At 54.6% G+C, this 13,438-nt stretch overlaps 4 protein-coding genes across 4 annotated transcripts; 2 read left to right on the forward strand and 2 right to left on the reverse strand.

The window, feature by feature from the left end:
• Positions 1-2,012: 2,012 nt before the first annotated feature.
• On the reverse strand, positions 2,013-3,855 carry EI97DRAFT_440451 (uncharacterized protein; the record flags this gene model as incomplete). Its single annotated transcript, XM_033799631.1, has 3 exons — positions 2,013-2,829; positions 2,877-3,225; positions 3,276-3,855. The coding sequence occupies 3 exons, from the start codon at positions 3,853-3,855 to the stop codon at positions 2,013-2,015; spliced, it is 1,746 nt and encodes a 581-aa protein (XP_033656494.1).
• Positions 3,856-5,398: 1,543 nt separating this feature from the next.
• On the reverse strand, positions 5,399-7,541 carry EI97DRAFT_431187 (camp-dependent protein kinase A regulatory subunit). The gene has a single exon (XM_033797872.1). It carries the CDS (start codon positions 7,196-7,198, stop codon positions 5,837-5,839), a length of 1,362 nt encoding a protein of 453 aa, XP_033656495.1. The 5' UTR covers positions 7,199-7,541; the 3' UTR covers positions 5,399-5,836.
• Positions 7,542-8,534: 993 nt separating this feature from the next.
• Positions 8,535-9,057, forward strand: EI97DRAFT_372268 (uncharacterized protein; the record flags this gene model as incomplete). Its single annotated transcript, XM_033795337.1, has 2 exons — positions 8,535-8,757; positions 8,822-9,057. The coding sequence occupies 2 exons, from the start codon at positions 8,535-8,537 to the stop codon at positions 9,055-9,057; spliced, it is 459 nt and encodes a 152-aa protein (XP_033656496.1).
• Positions 9,058-10,550: 1,493 nt separating this feature from the next.
• Positions 10,551-13,185, forward strand: EI97DRAFT_224309 (uncharacterized protein). Its single transcript, XM_033793891.1, has 3 exons — positions 10,551-10,680; positions 10,730-10,859; positions 10,908-13,185. Exons 1-3 carry the CDS (start codon positions 10,658-10,660, stop codon positions 13,098-13,100), a joined length of 2,346 nt encoding a protein of 781 aa, XP_033656497.1. The 5' UTR covers positions 10,551-10,657; the 3' UTR covers positions 13,101-13,185.
• Positions 13,186-13,438: the final 253 nt, after the last annotated feature.

A 13,438-nucleotide genomic window follows, 5' to 3' on the forward strand; every position in this document is an offset into this window, starting at 1 on the left:
AAAGTCCGGATAGTCCTTGGTATAGCAGTTGGCCCAGTGCTCCCGGTGAGGTATTTGGTGCTCTTCAAGATAAGTAAGAAGCTTCGGATAGGCCTTGTAGTCCTCCTTGAGCTCTGCCTATATGTCCCAGAATTCAGGAAGAGTCTTGCAGCCTACAAGCTCATGCCACCGTGAAAGGAAGGTCTCCCTCTGCTGCTGAATCTCCTCCTTCTCTTCATCAGTATCTCCTCAGCGTACATCCCATGCACGCTTTGTAGCCTCAGCTTGAACGTGCTGGTTGATATGCCACATACAATAGCGTATAGAGACTCCTGCAAAATAGTGCTTAAGGGCAGAGATGAGAGTATCTTCCTGATCAACAAGAAAGCAGCAAGGAGCAACTCCAAGCTCCCGAACAAGCTCAAGGAAGCTGTGGATTACTGCATCATAATCTTCAATTGTTTCTCCAGGCATGAAAGCATACCCTATGTCAAATGTAGTACCTAGAGCAGTTATGCCAGTTATATGGAGCAAGGGCATATTGAATCGGTTAGTCTTGTAAGTGCAGTCCATGATAATAATGTCGGGGTTTTGTTTGAGTATCTTCATGGAGACTGGGTGGGCAAACAATACCCAGTGGAGTCGATCTTGCTGATCAAGGCCATGGCGATGAAAGTATTTAGCTCTTTCATTATCAGTGTATTCCTCCAGAGTCTCAAGGAGTGCCTGAATTTTAGTGCGAGAGCCAAGCTCTGCCTGAACAAGCTTCCGCCGCTGATTGTATATATCTTTCATGGTGGTGTTTTCTCCAAGATTGAGCAGTTGCCGATGGGTTTCCTTAACTGGGAGATTGCCCTCGTAGCCTTCCTGGATGACTCTATCTCCATACTCAGATCTCTTGCGGAAGTGTGGCAGAGCAAACCTATTGATTGCAGGGTTGTGATTGTGGATAGGGTTTCGAATACGGACAGTCCAGTAATGGCCATTGCGGTGTAAGTGTACCCGGTATTCACACTGGGTCATGTGAGTTGCCTTCCCTTTGCCCTTTGGGTTATATTTACGGGCGTGAGCGTAGCGCAGACGTACAACCTTAACAATATCTTTGGTGGCTTTCCCTTTGTAGTTCTTGCAGCTTTCAATGGAGATGGCATAACCTTGAGGTGCTAGCTGTTTGTTGAACTCCTCCACAGCTTCTCTGTAGTCCTCTTTTGCAATTATTCCATAATCTTCACCATCATTGGCTTCCTCATCAATTGGCAGCTCGCTTTGGGTGCTCAGCGACTCAGGGAGCTCAGGTGGAGGACTCGTATTCGCCATCTAATCAGCTGCATTAGCTCACTGACTTGCTTGGGTGGAGATGGCGCGGTGTTACCACCTGTGTAGGACTAGGTGTAAATGCCATCCTTATTGTTACCTGCTACAGCACCACAACATGATGCTTAAATTGGATGAGGAGGGTACCAAATAAAAGCGCTTAACGAGGAGAGGGGATCTGAATATTTAAAATGTAAAGTTGATTGTAGTGCAGTTAGAGGTTGTTGCTGCTAAACGGAAGTTGAAGTTTAGTATTGCACCAGTACAGGTACTGTTTTGGCTAGCATGAGTTAAGCGAGATCTAGTGCCTTGTGCAGCGGCAATTCATTACTTCTAGGCAGGTGATGTAGGCCCATGAGGCTACGCACCGAAGGATCGGAGTGGGGTACGCAGACGGTGTGGAAGAACGTTTTCCGAGCCACAGTACTTGCCTCTATAGGTTAAGCGTGAAGAATATTTGGTCATGACTGCGTACATCTGAGTGGGGGGGTGTCGCCAGGGAATTTGGGGGGGGCGCCGAAAAGTTCCTCCCTATCTTAATCCCACCACCCTCACCTACTATGAAATTATTCCGTGAAAGAACCACGCCGGGTCACAAGAGTAATCGGCGACTCATCATCCCTCCGTCCAGCGACGCGCGAATCCCACCTCAAATCCATTTTACCCAACAGTCTACGGCACAGGTGGAATATGAAAACAAAAGGAAGGGCATCCGACCCTCACTGACTAGCAATCCCCCCCTTCACCGCAATCAACCTCTGCACCCTCAACATCCTCCTCTGCATCTCCAGCATCGCACTCGCCTGATGGAACCCACAGGCCAACGAACTCTTCACCGAAAACAGCGCAAAGCGTTTCCTCGCCCAGGCCGCAGCCCTGTCCTCGTCCTCATGCCTCTGACTTGCGTACCCAGCGGCATCAGCAGGCTGAGCGCACGAATGCCAGCTCGCGGCCCCGCCAACCAGACAGACCCAGAGACAGACTCCGTAGAGATCGCCCCAGTCGGAATTCGTATCCGTGCATCCCAGCGCCTGGTGGAGTGCGGAGAGAAGAGTGACGCCGGATGGCGCTCCCGGGTCGTCTCTGCTGGACGCATGCATGACCCCGGCGGAATCTGAGAGTGGAACGCCCTGCACGATGGAGCGACAGTATATGAGTGCTGCTAGACGGCATGACTCGTATGTCCAGTCCGGGTCGGTGTGAGGATCGGTCGGTGGGCGGAGGAGAAGGCGACTGTAGATTTGCTGCATATGGAGGTCGTAGGAAGCTAGCTCGAGGCTGCTCTGTGGGTAGCGTTCCGTGGTATAAGTCCAGCGGTGGATGAAGGTGTTTGTGAGCTCGTGCATGTCGCAAAGGATTTGATAGCATCCGTCCGAGCATGAGCTATAGAGTACGGAAAGGTCACCGTTGGGCGCAAAAAGGGGCGAGATCGGCGGCTTTTTGAGGACGGCGGGAGGCTGCAAGAGCTCGGGGACGAAGTCGTGAAGCAAGGAGGGCTCGGATTGACTACGGAGTATGGTGAACGTAAGCATGTACCTGTTCTTGTTAATATTGCAATCATGTCGTACGAGGGGTCGGCCTACACAGCCAGAAACGCGGCGATGCGGCCCTCTGCCCCCAGGTACTTTAAACCACCTCGTCGGTGGATTATACGGACTAGTCCCTCCATGTGGGCATCAAATACATCCTCTCCAGAGCCGCAAATCTCGCTGGCAAGGAGGTGCAGGATGCTAAGGACGGTAAAGTCGCTGGTCGATGTCTCCGCCTCCAGTAGGCTCTCCTTTATCATCGAAAGGAGTTTGGTCTTCGCGTATACTGTAATTGGGCTGTCGTCCAAAAGGCCATCCGCCAGATCAATGAAGACACAAGTTGCAGTAAGATTGCCAAGAAAAGACATGCGGGTGCTGCAGACAAATCGCATCCACGGTTCATCTGCGGATATTAGCACGGGGAAGTAGCGATATTTCGCCTAGCCGACTGACCATGATGACAAGATTCGTTGTTCTGGATGTAGAGGGTCTTGACATCTTCCAGGGAGTCATTCTCCCATGAGTTCCTGCGTGGAAAAGGATACTCTGAGACGTGGCCGAATACTGGAGGGGTACTTCTTGCTTGCTCTACAGTTATTGCGGCTATAATTCTGGTTGCCAAATTGCGTAACGGGTTTGCCGAAGTTGTTTGTGAAAGCATGTCGTGGAATTCAGTATCCCAGGCTGCGCTCTTCCCCCCACTTGATGGTGGAGCAAAAAGCCCACTCTCGACTGATCTCCCTCCTGATTCTGCTGCCCTTGGGCTCGGAGTGCGAGTGAATGCCCTTGCCTTGGCCTCGATTTCGGTACTTTTTGACCTGTAAGAAGCAGAGTGCGATCTTCTAATACCGTAATGCTCTCCGCGATGCTTGTACATGACGTGAGATCTTACATTCCGCATCGTATTATCTGCCTTGAAGTCATCCGGATGACTTGCGACCAGAAATTGCAGAGTCGGGCCTGGCGCGAGTGGAGGTAGGCGTTTCCTGCCCGTCCTCTTCTTTGTAGGCTTGGGCTCATTCGTGGACGTCATGATGGTCGTTGGAAAGAAACCGCTGGCGTGGTAGGTGGGATTATCAACTGGAAATATTTTCCTCTGCGTCCCGGCGTTCACTCTTGAGGAGCCTGAAGGAAGATCCAGGAGTATTGAAGGGTCACGAACCAAGAGTCGGCTTGATGTTGAAAGCAAGCATCAGGCGGTTGGACCTTGAGATATCTAAGCTGCGAAGGACGCTACTCAGGACTATACTCGAGAGATTGGCGCCGCAGCCAAGAGATCTCCACATGGTAGTCGACATGGACTAAGGCAAGCTTAGTCCAGTTGCTCAAGTCTCGACCAGTTGAGGGGGCCGCGAGAGTATAAAAGGGGACCCCGGAGGACAGCCGAAGCAAGATGACGGTGAAGTATTGTCCGGGCTGAGTGCGGCCAGGGGCAAGCTGGTGAATTGTCCCCGGGTAACGGTGACGGGAAGCTTGATCCAGGGGCCGAAACCTTGGGACAGCTTGATGCGAGTGGTTCTCAGTTGTGGGTGAGGGTTGACGTGTTTTCTGCCTCACAAATGCCCAGGTGAGGCCAAAAGCCAAGATAGCCCATTATCCCTTTCCGTCCTAGAGTCCAGATGACCCCTGCATCTTCAACGAAGAGACGTCGGGAAACTGACCAGGTTGGGAAATCGACAGGTGCAAGCCACCAGCAGGTGGGCAGGACACTGCTGAGCCTGACCTCAACAGAGCGAGGTTGTCAATTGGAAAACGACGGCGAGATTAATGCACCGTATAGGCCTGTCGTCAGCCGCGAGTGCGAGGGTGCGCTACAGGTGCCCTGTGAAGTTGCGCCATTCTCCCGCGTCGTCAGGCGGATTCCGGGGTGATTGATGTCTACGAGAAGGCGACGATGCAGGAACAGTCGTGCACATGGTGGGATGCTGGTTCCGGTTTGTTCTTACTTGTAAGAGTATCGTAGCCGATCGATCAGGGGGGTGGTGCATTGCACGTGTATACCGACCGTAGGTCTTCATGTTGGGAATCAAAGAACTTTCCCCCAGCTCGAAGACATGACATCGACACACCCATAGGTGAAACGTGCTGTGGTAGAGGTCCAAGATGCATCACTGCAGAGAGATCCTACTAGTCAGTTCTCATCAGTGACATCCTGATCGATCAGTAGTGGTCTTGAGTTGAGCTCGAGGAATATTGGCTCTGGGGGGTCAAAAGCCAGAGAGATAGAACCCAGATTCGACTATGGACTCACATCGCCTGTACGAAGCAGGTCCACCGAGCCACCGTCACGGTAATGGTTCGCGTTGTCTGGATGATTCGCGTTGTCTGGGATGCGACGATGAGGGTGTCACAAGAGATGTCCTGCTCGCAAGGCTTAGTCGGACCATGCAGGCGGGAAGGAAGGCAGTCGGGAATTCCGGGTCCACCGTCCACGAGCCGCACAGGGGCGCACTCAGTATGATTGGGTGCGGGTTCCTTAAGCTTCTTCACTATTTACCGCTGGGAAGAAGGCAGGTATCGTGTGTACCCATCTCCAGACGGCATCCCCGTCCATTGCAATTACGGTGCCCGAGGGCTTCGTGAACAACAACAATGTCATTGGGAGTATATAGTTTGGTCGACTATCAAGACCCTTCTCACCAACATCAGCCTTTCTACGAGAACCATTTCCCACTTCATCCCAGCTTAGCTTTGCATTGTTTCCGAATTGTGATCAACCAACCCAATCTTTAGAGATAGTGATGAACAAGGTAAGCAGCAAAGCATGCAGAGCCAAACGAACGCCTCCACGAGTGAGCGCAGCTAATAAGACAACCGCAATTGGGACATTGGAAGCAGAGGGAGGATTCGCCCTTCCTCGCCCCCACCGTCGTCCAACACAACCGCTTGCCTATATGGAACCCCCATTCGGCCCCATACCCATCCCCGCACCTTGTAACAAGAGATATCCAACCGACGCTCTCCTAATCAGCGCTGCTCTGCAGCTCGGTCCGTCCAAGTGTCCGTCTTCCTCTTCACGCCTCCTTGGCCAGAGGGTCAATGCTATCCCCTTCAGGTCGTTTGCTAGGATCATTCCTCCTCATGATGCCCTCCACCGGCCCCAACAGCCTCTGGAAGCCATCTTTGCCCAGCGTCGCAACCTTCACTTCGGTCGTGCTGATGACCGAGGCTGCCCTGGGCGCATCATTGAGCAGGGCTAGTTCGCCAAAGTAGTCACCCTTCTTGTACCGCTTGACGGGTTTGTCGATGCCACGCTTGTACACTTCGGCCTCGCCCGACTCGAGCATGTAGAACGACTCGCCCACGTCTCCTTCCCGGATAATGGTGGTGCCCGGAGGGAATTTCTTCGTCTCGAGGGCGTCGGCGATCTTGGAGCGCTCGTAGGGGGTCAAGCCGGAGAGGAGCGGCACTTCCTCGAGGAAGCCCTCGTACATGCGACGGCGTTGGAAAGCACTGTCCATGAGGATACGGCGGAAAGTCACTCGGTCGAGTGCCCACAGGGTAGACGGCTCATTGGAGATGACTGTGGCAGCTCGGGGGGCATTGTACATGAGGGCCAGCTCGCCAAAGGACCCGCCGGGCCCGACGGTGCTGACCTTTTTGCCCAGGCCATCTGGACCGGGCTCCAATTTTCCTGAAGGGTTGACGTAGACGTCAAAAGAGCCCTTCTCGACGACGTAGAAGTAGTCTCCCACGTCTCCCTGCTGAATGACCTTGATGCCCTTTGTTGGTATCGGCTTCTCTTGGAGGGCGCCCAAGACTTGGGAGAACTGGTCATCGTCGAGGTGGGAGAAGAGGAAATTGCCGGACACGGCAGTCTTGAGACGGGCGAGCTGCTCCTCCGACTTATGATGGTAGGGTGGGGACCAGTTGTCATGGGCAGAGGAAGCGGGGTTGAGCGACTCGGCAGACACGGACGTGCGGCGATTGAGGTTATAGTTGGTGGGGAAGGTCTGGGAGTCGGCATCAGCGAATTGATGCTGGTGAGTGCTCTTGGAGGCTCCGAAGCCCAAAAAGTTGCCAAAGTGGCTCTTGCTTGGGTGGTTGCCCTGAGGGTTGGCCATGGCGGCGGCGGCGGCGGACGATGCAGCCGGTGATGCAAGGGTATCCGTCTCGTCCTCTTCCTCCAGCCGGTTCATGAAGCCGGTGCCGGGCGAGGTGCCAAAGGGGTTGCTGCCCGGGAAGCTGGTCTCGGGCAAGGCAGTGGAGCCCTTGTAGTTGGAATGACGCTGGGAGAGCAAGAACTCGGCGCGCTGCGACTCGAGACGGCGGTTGAAGAAGTTTGCGCAGAATTGGAGGATGTCGTTTGGCTGGTGCTGGATGACTTGGCGGGTGAGGGACTGTATCTCGTTGGAGTAGTCGGGTGGGAGCGACATGGGAGAGGAGAGGAGCAGGATGGTGAGGGAGGTGCAGGCGAAACGGTGGTGTGTGGGCTGCGGTGACGGGGTGAGGGGTCCTTTCAACAGGGATCAGCGGGGACTTGTGCAACGGTGCAAGGGGGGTGGGTAGGTATTTCGTAGCGAGGCCCCGGAGCACAGCGAGCACGACGAGGAGGTTGAAGATGGAGAGAGGAGGATACGGATGGTTGAGAGATGGTGAGTGATGGATGCAGGGAGGGGTGAGAGACGGAGAAAGCGAGGGCTGCGATGGGTCAAAGAAGAGAGCGAGCACTGAGGCGAGGGATGAGGTAGGCACGGAATGTGCGTCCAATGCGCCTTCTCGTTGTTCACAGACGAGCAGACGAACAGGTGAATGAGTTAGCTAGGTAGTTATACACAGCAAAAAAGAGCTCCTGGGCTGGCGCAGGGGCAGGTCGAGCAGATTCTTGGGGCTGGCATGAGCTGTCTGGTTGCCATCACCAGAGAGCGACGCTAGAACACGGCGATTTTGTTCCATGGAGCGTTCCATGAGCTGCGTGGAATCAGCGTGGAAGCTCTCTGCAGCCGCAGGCACCCGAGCAATTGGTGGGCGCCAACGCAAGGCTACACTTGTGTTGCCCTCGCTTGATGTCTGACGTCTCACAGCGGCGTGGACGGTGTGGACACTTCACAGTGGTTGATATCTGTGTACTGTGTACAGCTGCCCAGGACATCCATAATCCCCAGCCCTGCGTCTAGGGCGAGAGGGGGGAGGCGGCAACACGGGCACGGTGAGGCCCCAAGCTCCCTGCCCAGAACGGGGAATTCTTGTGGGGCATGGGACAAAGAAGGGTCCGCCCTCCACCTGGGCAGGGAAAAAGGACGAATTACCAAGTCCGGTATAGCGGGCTGAGCTGCAGTCTCAGCCCTGAGAATGCAGCCTCAACCACCACAGTTTCCCTGGTCTACTTACTGTGTACACGGTATGATTGATCGAGGGGATGACCACTCGATTGCCTTCCCACTACCATCCGACCGACTGCAGCCACCGTGACGCGTTCACCCGAAGCGTCTACCATCATCCACTCTCGTTGAGAGAAGAGTGGAGTTGCAAACAGAGATATCCACATTGGAGATTGACAAGAACCATGGACAACTCATTGATTGGACTCCTTGGGACCTACAATTATCACATGGCGCCTAGAAACACACTACGGTAGCGTTTGCTTGCGTACTTCTGCCTACTAAGAGTGCGAGGCTGGTTACCTATTTAGACCCCGCCTTCCACTCTTTCCAACTCGACTCCATATCGTCTTCCTACTTATTACACCAGACACTCTACGCCGGTTCAAGCATGAACGTCTTTGAGAGCTACATTGCCGTGTGTGAGGGTATCATCGGTTGGGACTTCGTTGACAAGACGTTGTGTGCCATGGCACTCACAACGGTTCCCGGTGTATTCTTCTTGCAAGGCGAGCTGCGTAACTTCAGATGCAACGATAACATTGCCGTGTACGGCGATGCTGTGTCTAGGAGTTACCTCTGCAGAAAGTGGTTCGACGCCGGCCTGGACAAAGGTATGTACAGTTCGAGCCACCGCCATCTCCCCCTATGATATAGGCAGGCCTAAGTGATGGACAGGGCAGTGGACCCAGATTTTCAACAACGTCTTGGGGAACAACAATCTCGAAGATGTGGGCCGTCACTCTGGACTTCATCACTGCGTTGTCACCAATCCCGGTACTCCGACAGTGTCCCCCAGAACCATGGCTACGACAGTGGAGGCCATTCTAGGTGCCGTCCATCTTGACGGAGGAGATGCGGCCCTGGGCCAAGTCATGGACACACTGGGTCTCAACCACCCACTGCTGGCTTGAAACTGGCGAAGTGCTCGCCCCTGCTGCTTTTCAGAACCACGATACTGCTCAACTGGTGTTATTTAGGTGCTTCGTCATGTCCGCGCCCGGCATCACTCACGCAATCGAACACAAGCTCCCGTATATATATTGCAACCCGCACATCTCCCATAGGATTGCTAGGGAAGATGCCGGTTTGCAAAATATACGGGAGCTGGAGTGCGATTGCGTGAGTGATGCCGGTTGCGGATATGGTGTCCAGAACCTCTCTTGCTGGGGCGCATTTCCTCGTCAAGGAATGGTGCTCGCAGTTGAAGATAACCGTGACTGTGCACATATGTCTCGATGCAATACGGCTTTCAAACGGTCCCTAACGATATGGAAGATTCAGAGGTTGGAATTGTCGATGGTGTGGGCTAGGTTGACTTGTGTTGGGGTTGGTGACTTGGTTAGGGTACAGTTAAAAGTTAAGGATGGGTGTTTCGCAACACATCTATCCTCTTGCAGAGGGATTCAACATCTCTCTGTACTCTTCTATCGTTTTGCCCATGTCTGCTCGTACAGGGATTCCTATCGAACCCCTCTGCAATTCTACAAGCCAATAAAATGCATACTACTGGTCCAAGTATCGCAGCACGAGTGTACGTCGAACCAATCAGTTTTGGGGACCTCGGGAAACTGGGAAGCCCTGCTTCTACCCCACACCCGCCCAACGGGGAAACAATCACGGTGATGCGAATCCGGAGGGATACTTCTCTATTGTGAACACATGCCCGCTATGTAGAGACAATACACTGCTCTTCGTCCTGAAAACTTGGCAAGCAAAAGGTCAATTACCAAGACCAGTTTTGATTCTTGCTCAATTGTTTTTCGATTGTGGCAATTGTGACAATTTTGCAGAGCATTTCGGCATCCTACGCTGGGAGACTGGACGTGCGTGCAGCACAGCACAAGTCGGACAGAGTCCCCTTTATGCTGTACTGATAGGTCAAAGCCAGAATCCAGCACACGTGCAGATAGAGGAGTATAGGGAGCATACATGTATGTTATGTATTTATCTACAAGTATAGCTAGGATCCACAGCTGCTCACTCCACATCTATGCGAAAACACTCTCTCACAACAAGAGCTCACCGAACATGGTTCTCCCAGCACTCAGTACTCAGGCAGGATGAGTCAGCCTTTCGTCATAACTTAGGGTAAGCTGCAAAGCTGCAAGCTGGAGCTGCAGGCTGTCAAGGTGCGTCACCGCCAGATCCCAATTCTTGGCGCCGCCAACTTCGGCTCTGACGCCTCTCTCTCCGCTGCAAACCCACCTCAACCGCTTCCAACAAGCAAGACCCTGCCAGCCAACCACCGGCCTCGTCCATTGTTTCTCACAACCGCCTGCTCTCCTCTGAATCACCATCGTGTTGCGCCCATTGACTGTCACAAAGCGCTTTCTATCCGCCTTTCCTCCTCGTTCTGCCCTTATCGCGGTTCCGCGCCGTGCCTCGCTGCAAGCTCCCCCTGCAAAAACCCCAGCCACCCTCTCTCACCATCCTTCCCTTCCCCACCGCCTTTTAAGAAACTGTCTCTGCGCTCGGCCTGTCTCCCTACCACTGTCTGATTTCTGTCCCAGCATGGGAAAATATACCTTTACATGGTACGTCCGACGTTGCTGCTATCCACTAACCTTCTCTCACACTCTGCAGGGCGCACCCCGCCAATGAGGTCTTCGTCACGGGCGATTTCGACGATTGGAAGAAGACGGTGAAGCTCGAGAAGGAAGGCGATGTCTTCAAGAAGACAATTGAGCTTCCCAAAACAAAACATCACTACAAGGTGAGCGCCCACGCCTTGCCTGGAGCGCTGGACTGATCTGTGTCGCAGTTTGTCGTCGACGGCAACTGGCTGACCAACGAGTCCCACCCCAAAGAACAAGTCGACGGGGGCATCTACAATAATGTCCTCCATCCTCATTATATCGAAGAGACCGAGGACGTCAGCACCCTCTCCTCGGCCGCTCCCGAATCCTCGACCGCTGCCCTCGCCGCCAATGTGCCCAAGGAATCGACGCACGGCAAGGTAGAGAAGGAACAGGAAGCCCCCGTGAGCGCAGGACTTCCCGGTGCTTTTCCTGAGACCCCCGGTGCCGCCTCTCCCGCTCCTGAGCAGGCCTTCTCTGTCAATCCTCTGCCAGCTACCGACGGCCCAGGGAACCCTATCAAGCTCGGACCAGGGGAGAATGTGCCAGACCCTAGCACCTTCACCAGCAACACTGTTCAATCAACGGTTCGGGACAATCAGCCCGCCGGCGCCGCCGAAGACGCCACGGTCAGCGTTGCACCAGTTCCGGCTACCGCGGGACCTGGCAACCCCATCCATCTTGAACCCGGCGAGAAGGTCCCAGATCCAAGCACGCTGACCTCGAACACCGTCTCTAGCACGGCCAAGACTGATGCTGCTTCCTACGAGAAGTCTGATGCTCTTCCTCCTCAACTTTCGCCTGTCGCATTGACTCCAGAGGCGGAGAGGGAAGCGAAAGGCGGTATGTTTAGCCTACCACCCTTGACGGGGAGCCTTATCCCCGAGTCGAGCCTCCCCAAAGATGTCAATACTGAGAGTGAGCAAGATCCGGGCGTGACCATCCAATCCGCCGCCCCTGCTAGCTCCACCGCCGCACTCGCCGCTCAAGTTTCCAAGGAACCTCGAGGGGTGCCAGAAACTGTGATTGCAAGCCAGAAGGAAGCGCACGACCCACCCGAAGCCTCTGCCAATCCCGAAGCTGTGGAAGAGAAGAAGGAGGTTGAACAGGAATTGAAGGAAACGGTTCCTGCAAAACCGGCGACGACGGACATTACTACGGAGAAGGTGTCCGACACCGTCGCGTCGGGCGCCTCGACTGCTGCTGCTGCTGCTACTGCCGCAGCAGCAACTGTTGCAGGTGCGGTAACTGCCGCCGCCTATTCCGCAAAAGACAAGGCCGCGGAAGCTGTGGGCTTGAACGGTCAGGCTACGGCCAGCGATACCCCCGCACCTGCACCTGAACCTGAACCTGAAGCTCCGGCTAGCGATGTACCCGAGGTCGTTGCGGAAAGCCTGAGAGAGGCGCATGCTAGCCCCGAAGCCGCTGCGTATGAGGAGGTTGTTGAGGAGAAGAAGGAGGTTGAAGCTGAACTCCTGAAGAAAGTGCCGACAAGCGAGGAGCATGGCGAGCCGGCCCCTTCCTTGGGCAACCCTGGACCTCAGAAGGGTGGGCTGTACAACCAAGCCCTTGTCACCGAAGTACCGACTGTGGCCACTGAGAGTCACCATGCCGCCAACGATGTTCCAGAGGTGGTCGCGGAGAGTCAGGAGAAGGCTCACGCCAGTCCCGAAGCTGCAGCCAACCAGGAAGCCGTGGAGGAAAAGAAGGAAGTTGAAGAGGAGCTTCTCAAGAAGGTCAAGCCGACCGACGAGGCCGGTGAGCCTGCTCCTACTCTTAGCGCTGCTACGGCCACTACAGCTCCTGCACCCTCCACGGAGGTACATGCCCACGCCGCCAAGGATGTGCCAGAAGTAGTCGCTGAGAGTTTGGAGAAGGCCCACGCGAGCCCCGAAGCTGCGGCCAACGAGGAAGCCGTTGAGGAGAAGAAGGAGGTCGAAGCGGAACTACTCAAAAAGGTCCCGACAACCGAGGAGCACGGCGAGCCAGCCCCTTCCACCACTACGCCACCTAAGGAGTCCGCCGCTGCTACTGCGGCGGGCGGTCTTAATGCACCGGCTTCTAGTCAGGCACAGTCGGCCGCTACCCCCTCGGCTGCTGCTGCCAGCTCTCGCGATGTATCTCCCATGTCGAAGCAGCCCACCACCGCTTCGCAGACTCAGCCCACCGTCACAACAGGCACTGAGACTACCACGACTGCTGCCAAGACCGAAGCCGCTACGCCGGCCACCGAGACCACGCGGGCTCCCGAGACACCAGCGAAAGCGGCTCCTTCCTCTGCCCAAAGTACTCCCGAAAGCAGTGCTGCGGGTACGGACAAGAAGAAGAAGCGAACCTCTATCTTTGGCAAACTAAAGCAAAAGTTCAAGGACCTCTAGATGCACCCGCCTCACGCGTCTACCCCATCAACTCCCCTAACCAATACAATGTCTATAGTACCTGCCTACCCCTACTCTACCCCACCCTAAATCTAATGTGGATCTGTATAGATCCATACGCCGTCGATGTCTGTGGAGTTCAATCTCTTACGTCTCTTGGGTCATACTGCTATGCATTTCCATCGTTTGATTGGCGGTCCATATTCCCCCTGTTCGTCTCCCCACCTGGCCGTTGCTTGCTTGCTTTACCTGCTTGTTTTGTGTCTTCCTCGTCGATTTGATTCCATCGCAATCTATGTGCTGCTAATGCATCATTCTGCATGTGGATTTGCGGATGT

The sequence above is a fragment of the Westerdykella ornata genome (genome assembly GCF_010094085.1).
Source record: "Westerdykella ornata strain CBS 379.55 unplaced genomic scaffold EI97scaffold_4, whole genome shotgun sequence".
Taxonomy (NCBI): domain Eukaryota; kingdom Fungi; phylum Ascomycota; class Dothideomycetes; order Pleosporales; family Sporormiaceae; genus Westerdykella; species Westerdykella ornata.

Bases quoted from the DNA above. Each gene is read 5' to 3' on its own strand.
- EI97DRAFT_431187 (XM_033797872.1), bottom strand. From the start codon at position 7,198: ATGTCGCTCCCACCCGACTACTCCAACGAGATACAGTCCCTCACCCGC.
- EI97DRAFT_224309 (XM_033793891.1), top strand. From the start codon at position 10,658: ATGGGAAAATATACCTTTACATG. The intron at 10,681-10,729 runs GTACGTCCGACG...CACACTCTGCAG, and splicing joins GGAAAATATACCTTTACATG to GGCGCACCCCGCCAATGAGG. The intron at 10,860-10,907 runs GTGAGCGCCCAC...TCTGTGTCGCAG, and splicing joins AAACAAAACATCACTACAAG to TTTGTCGTCGACGGCAACTG.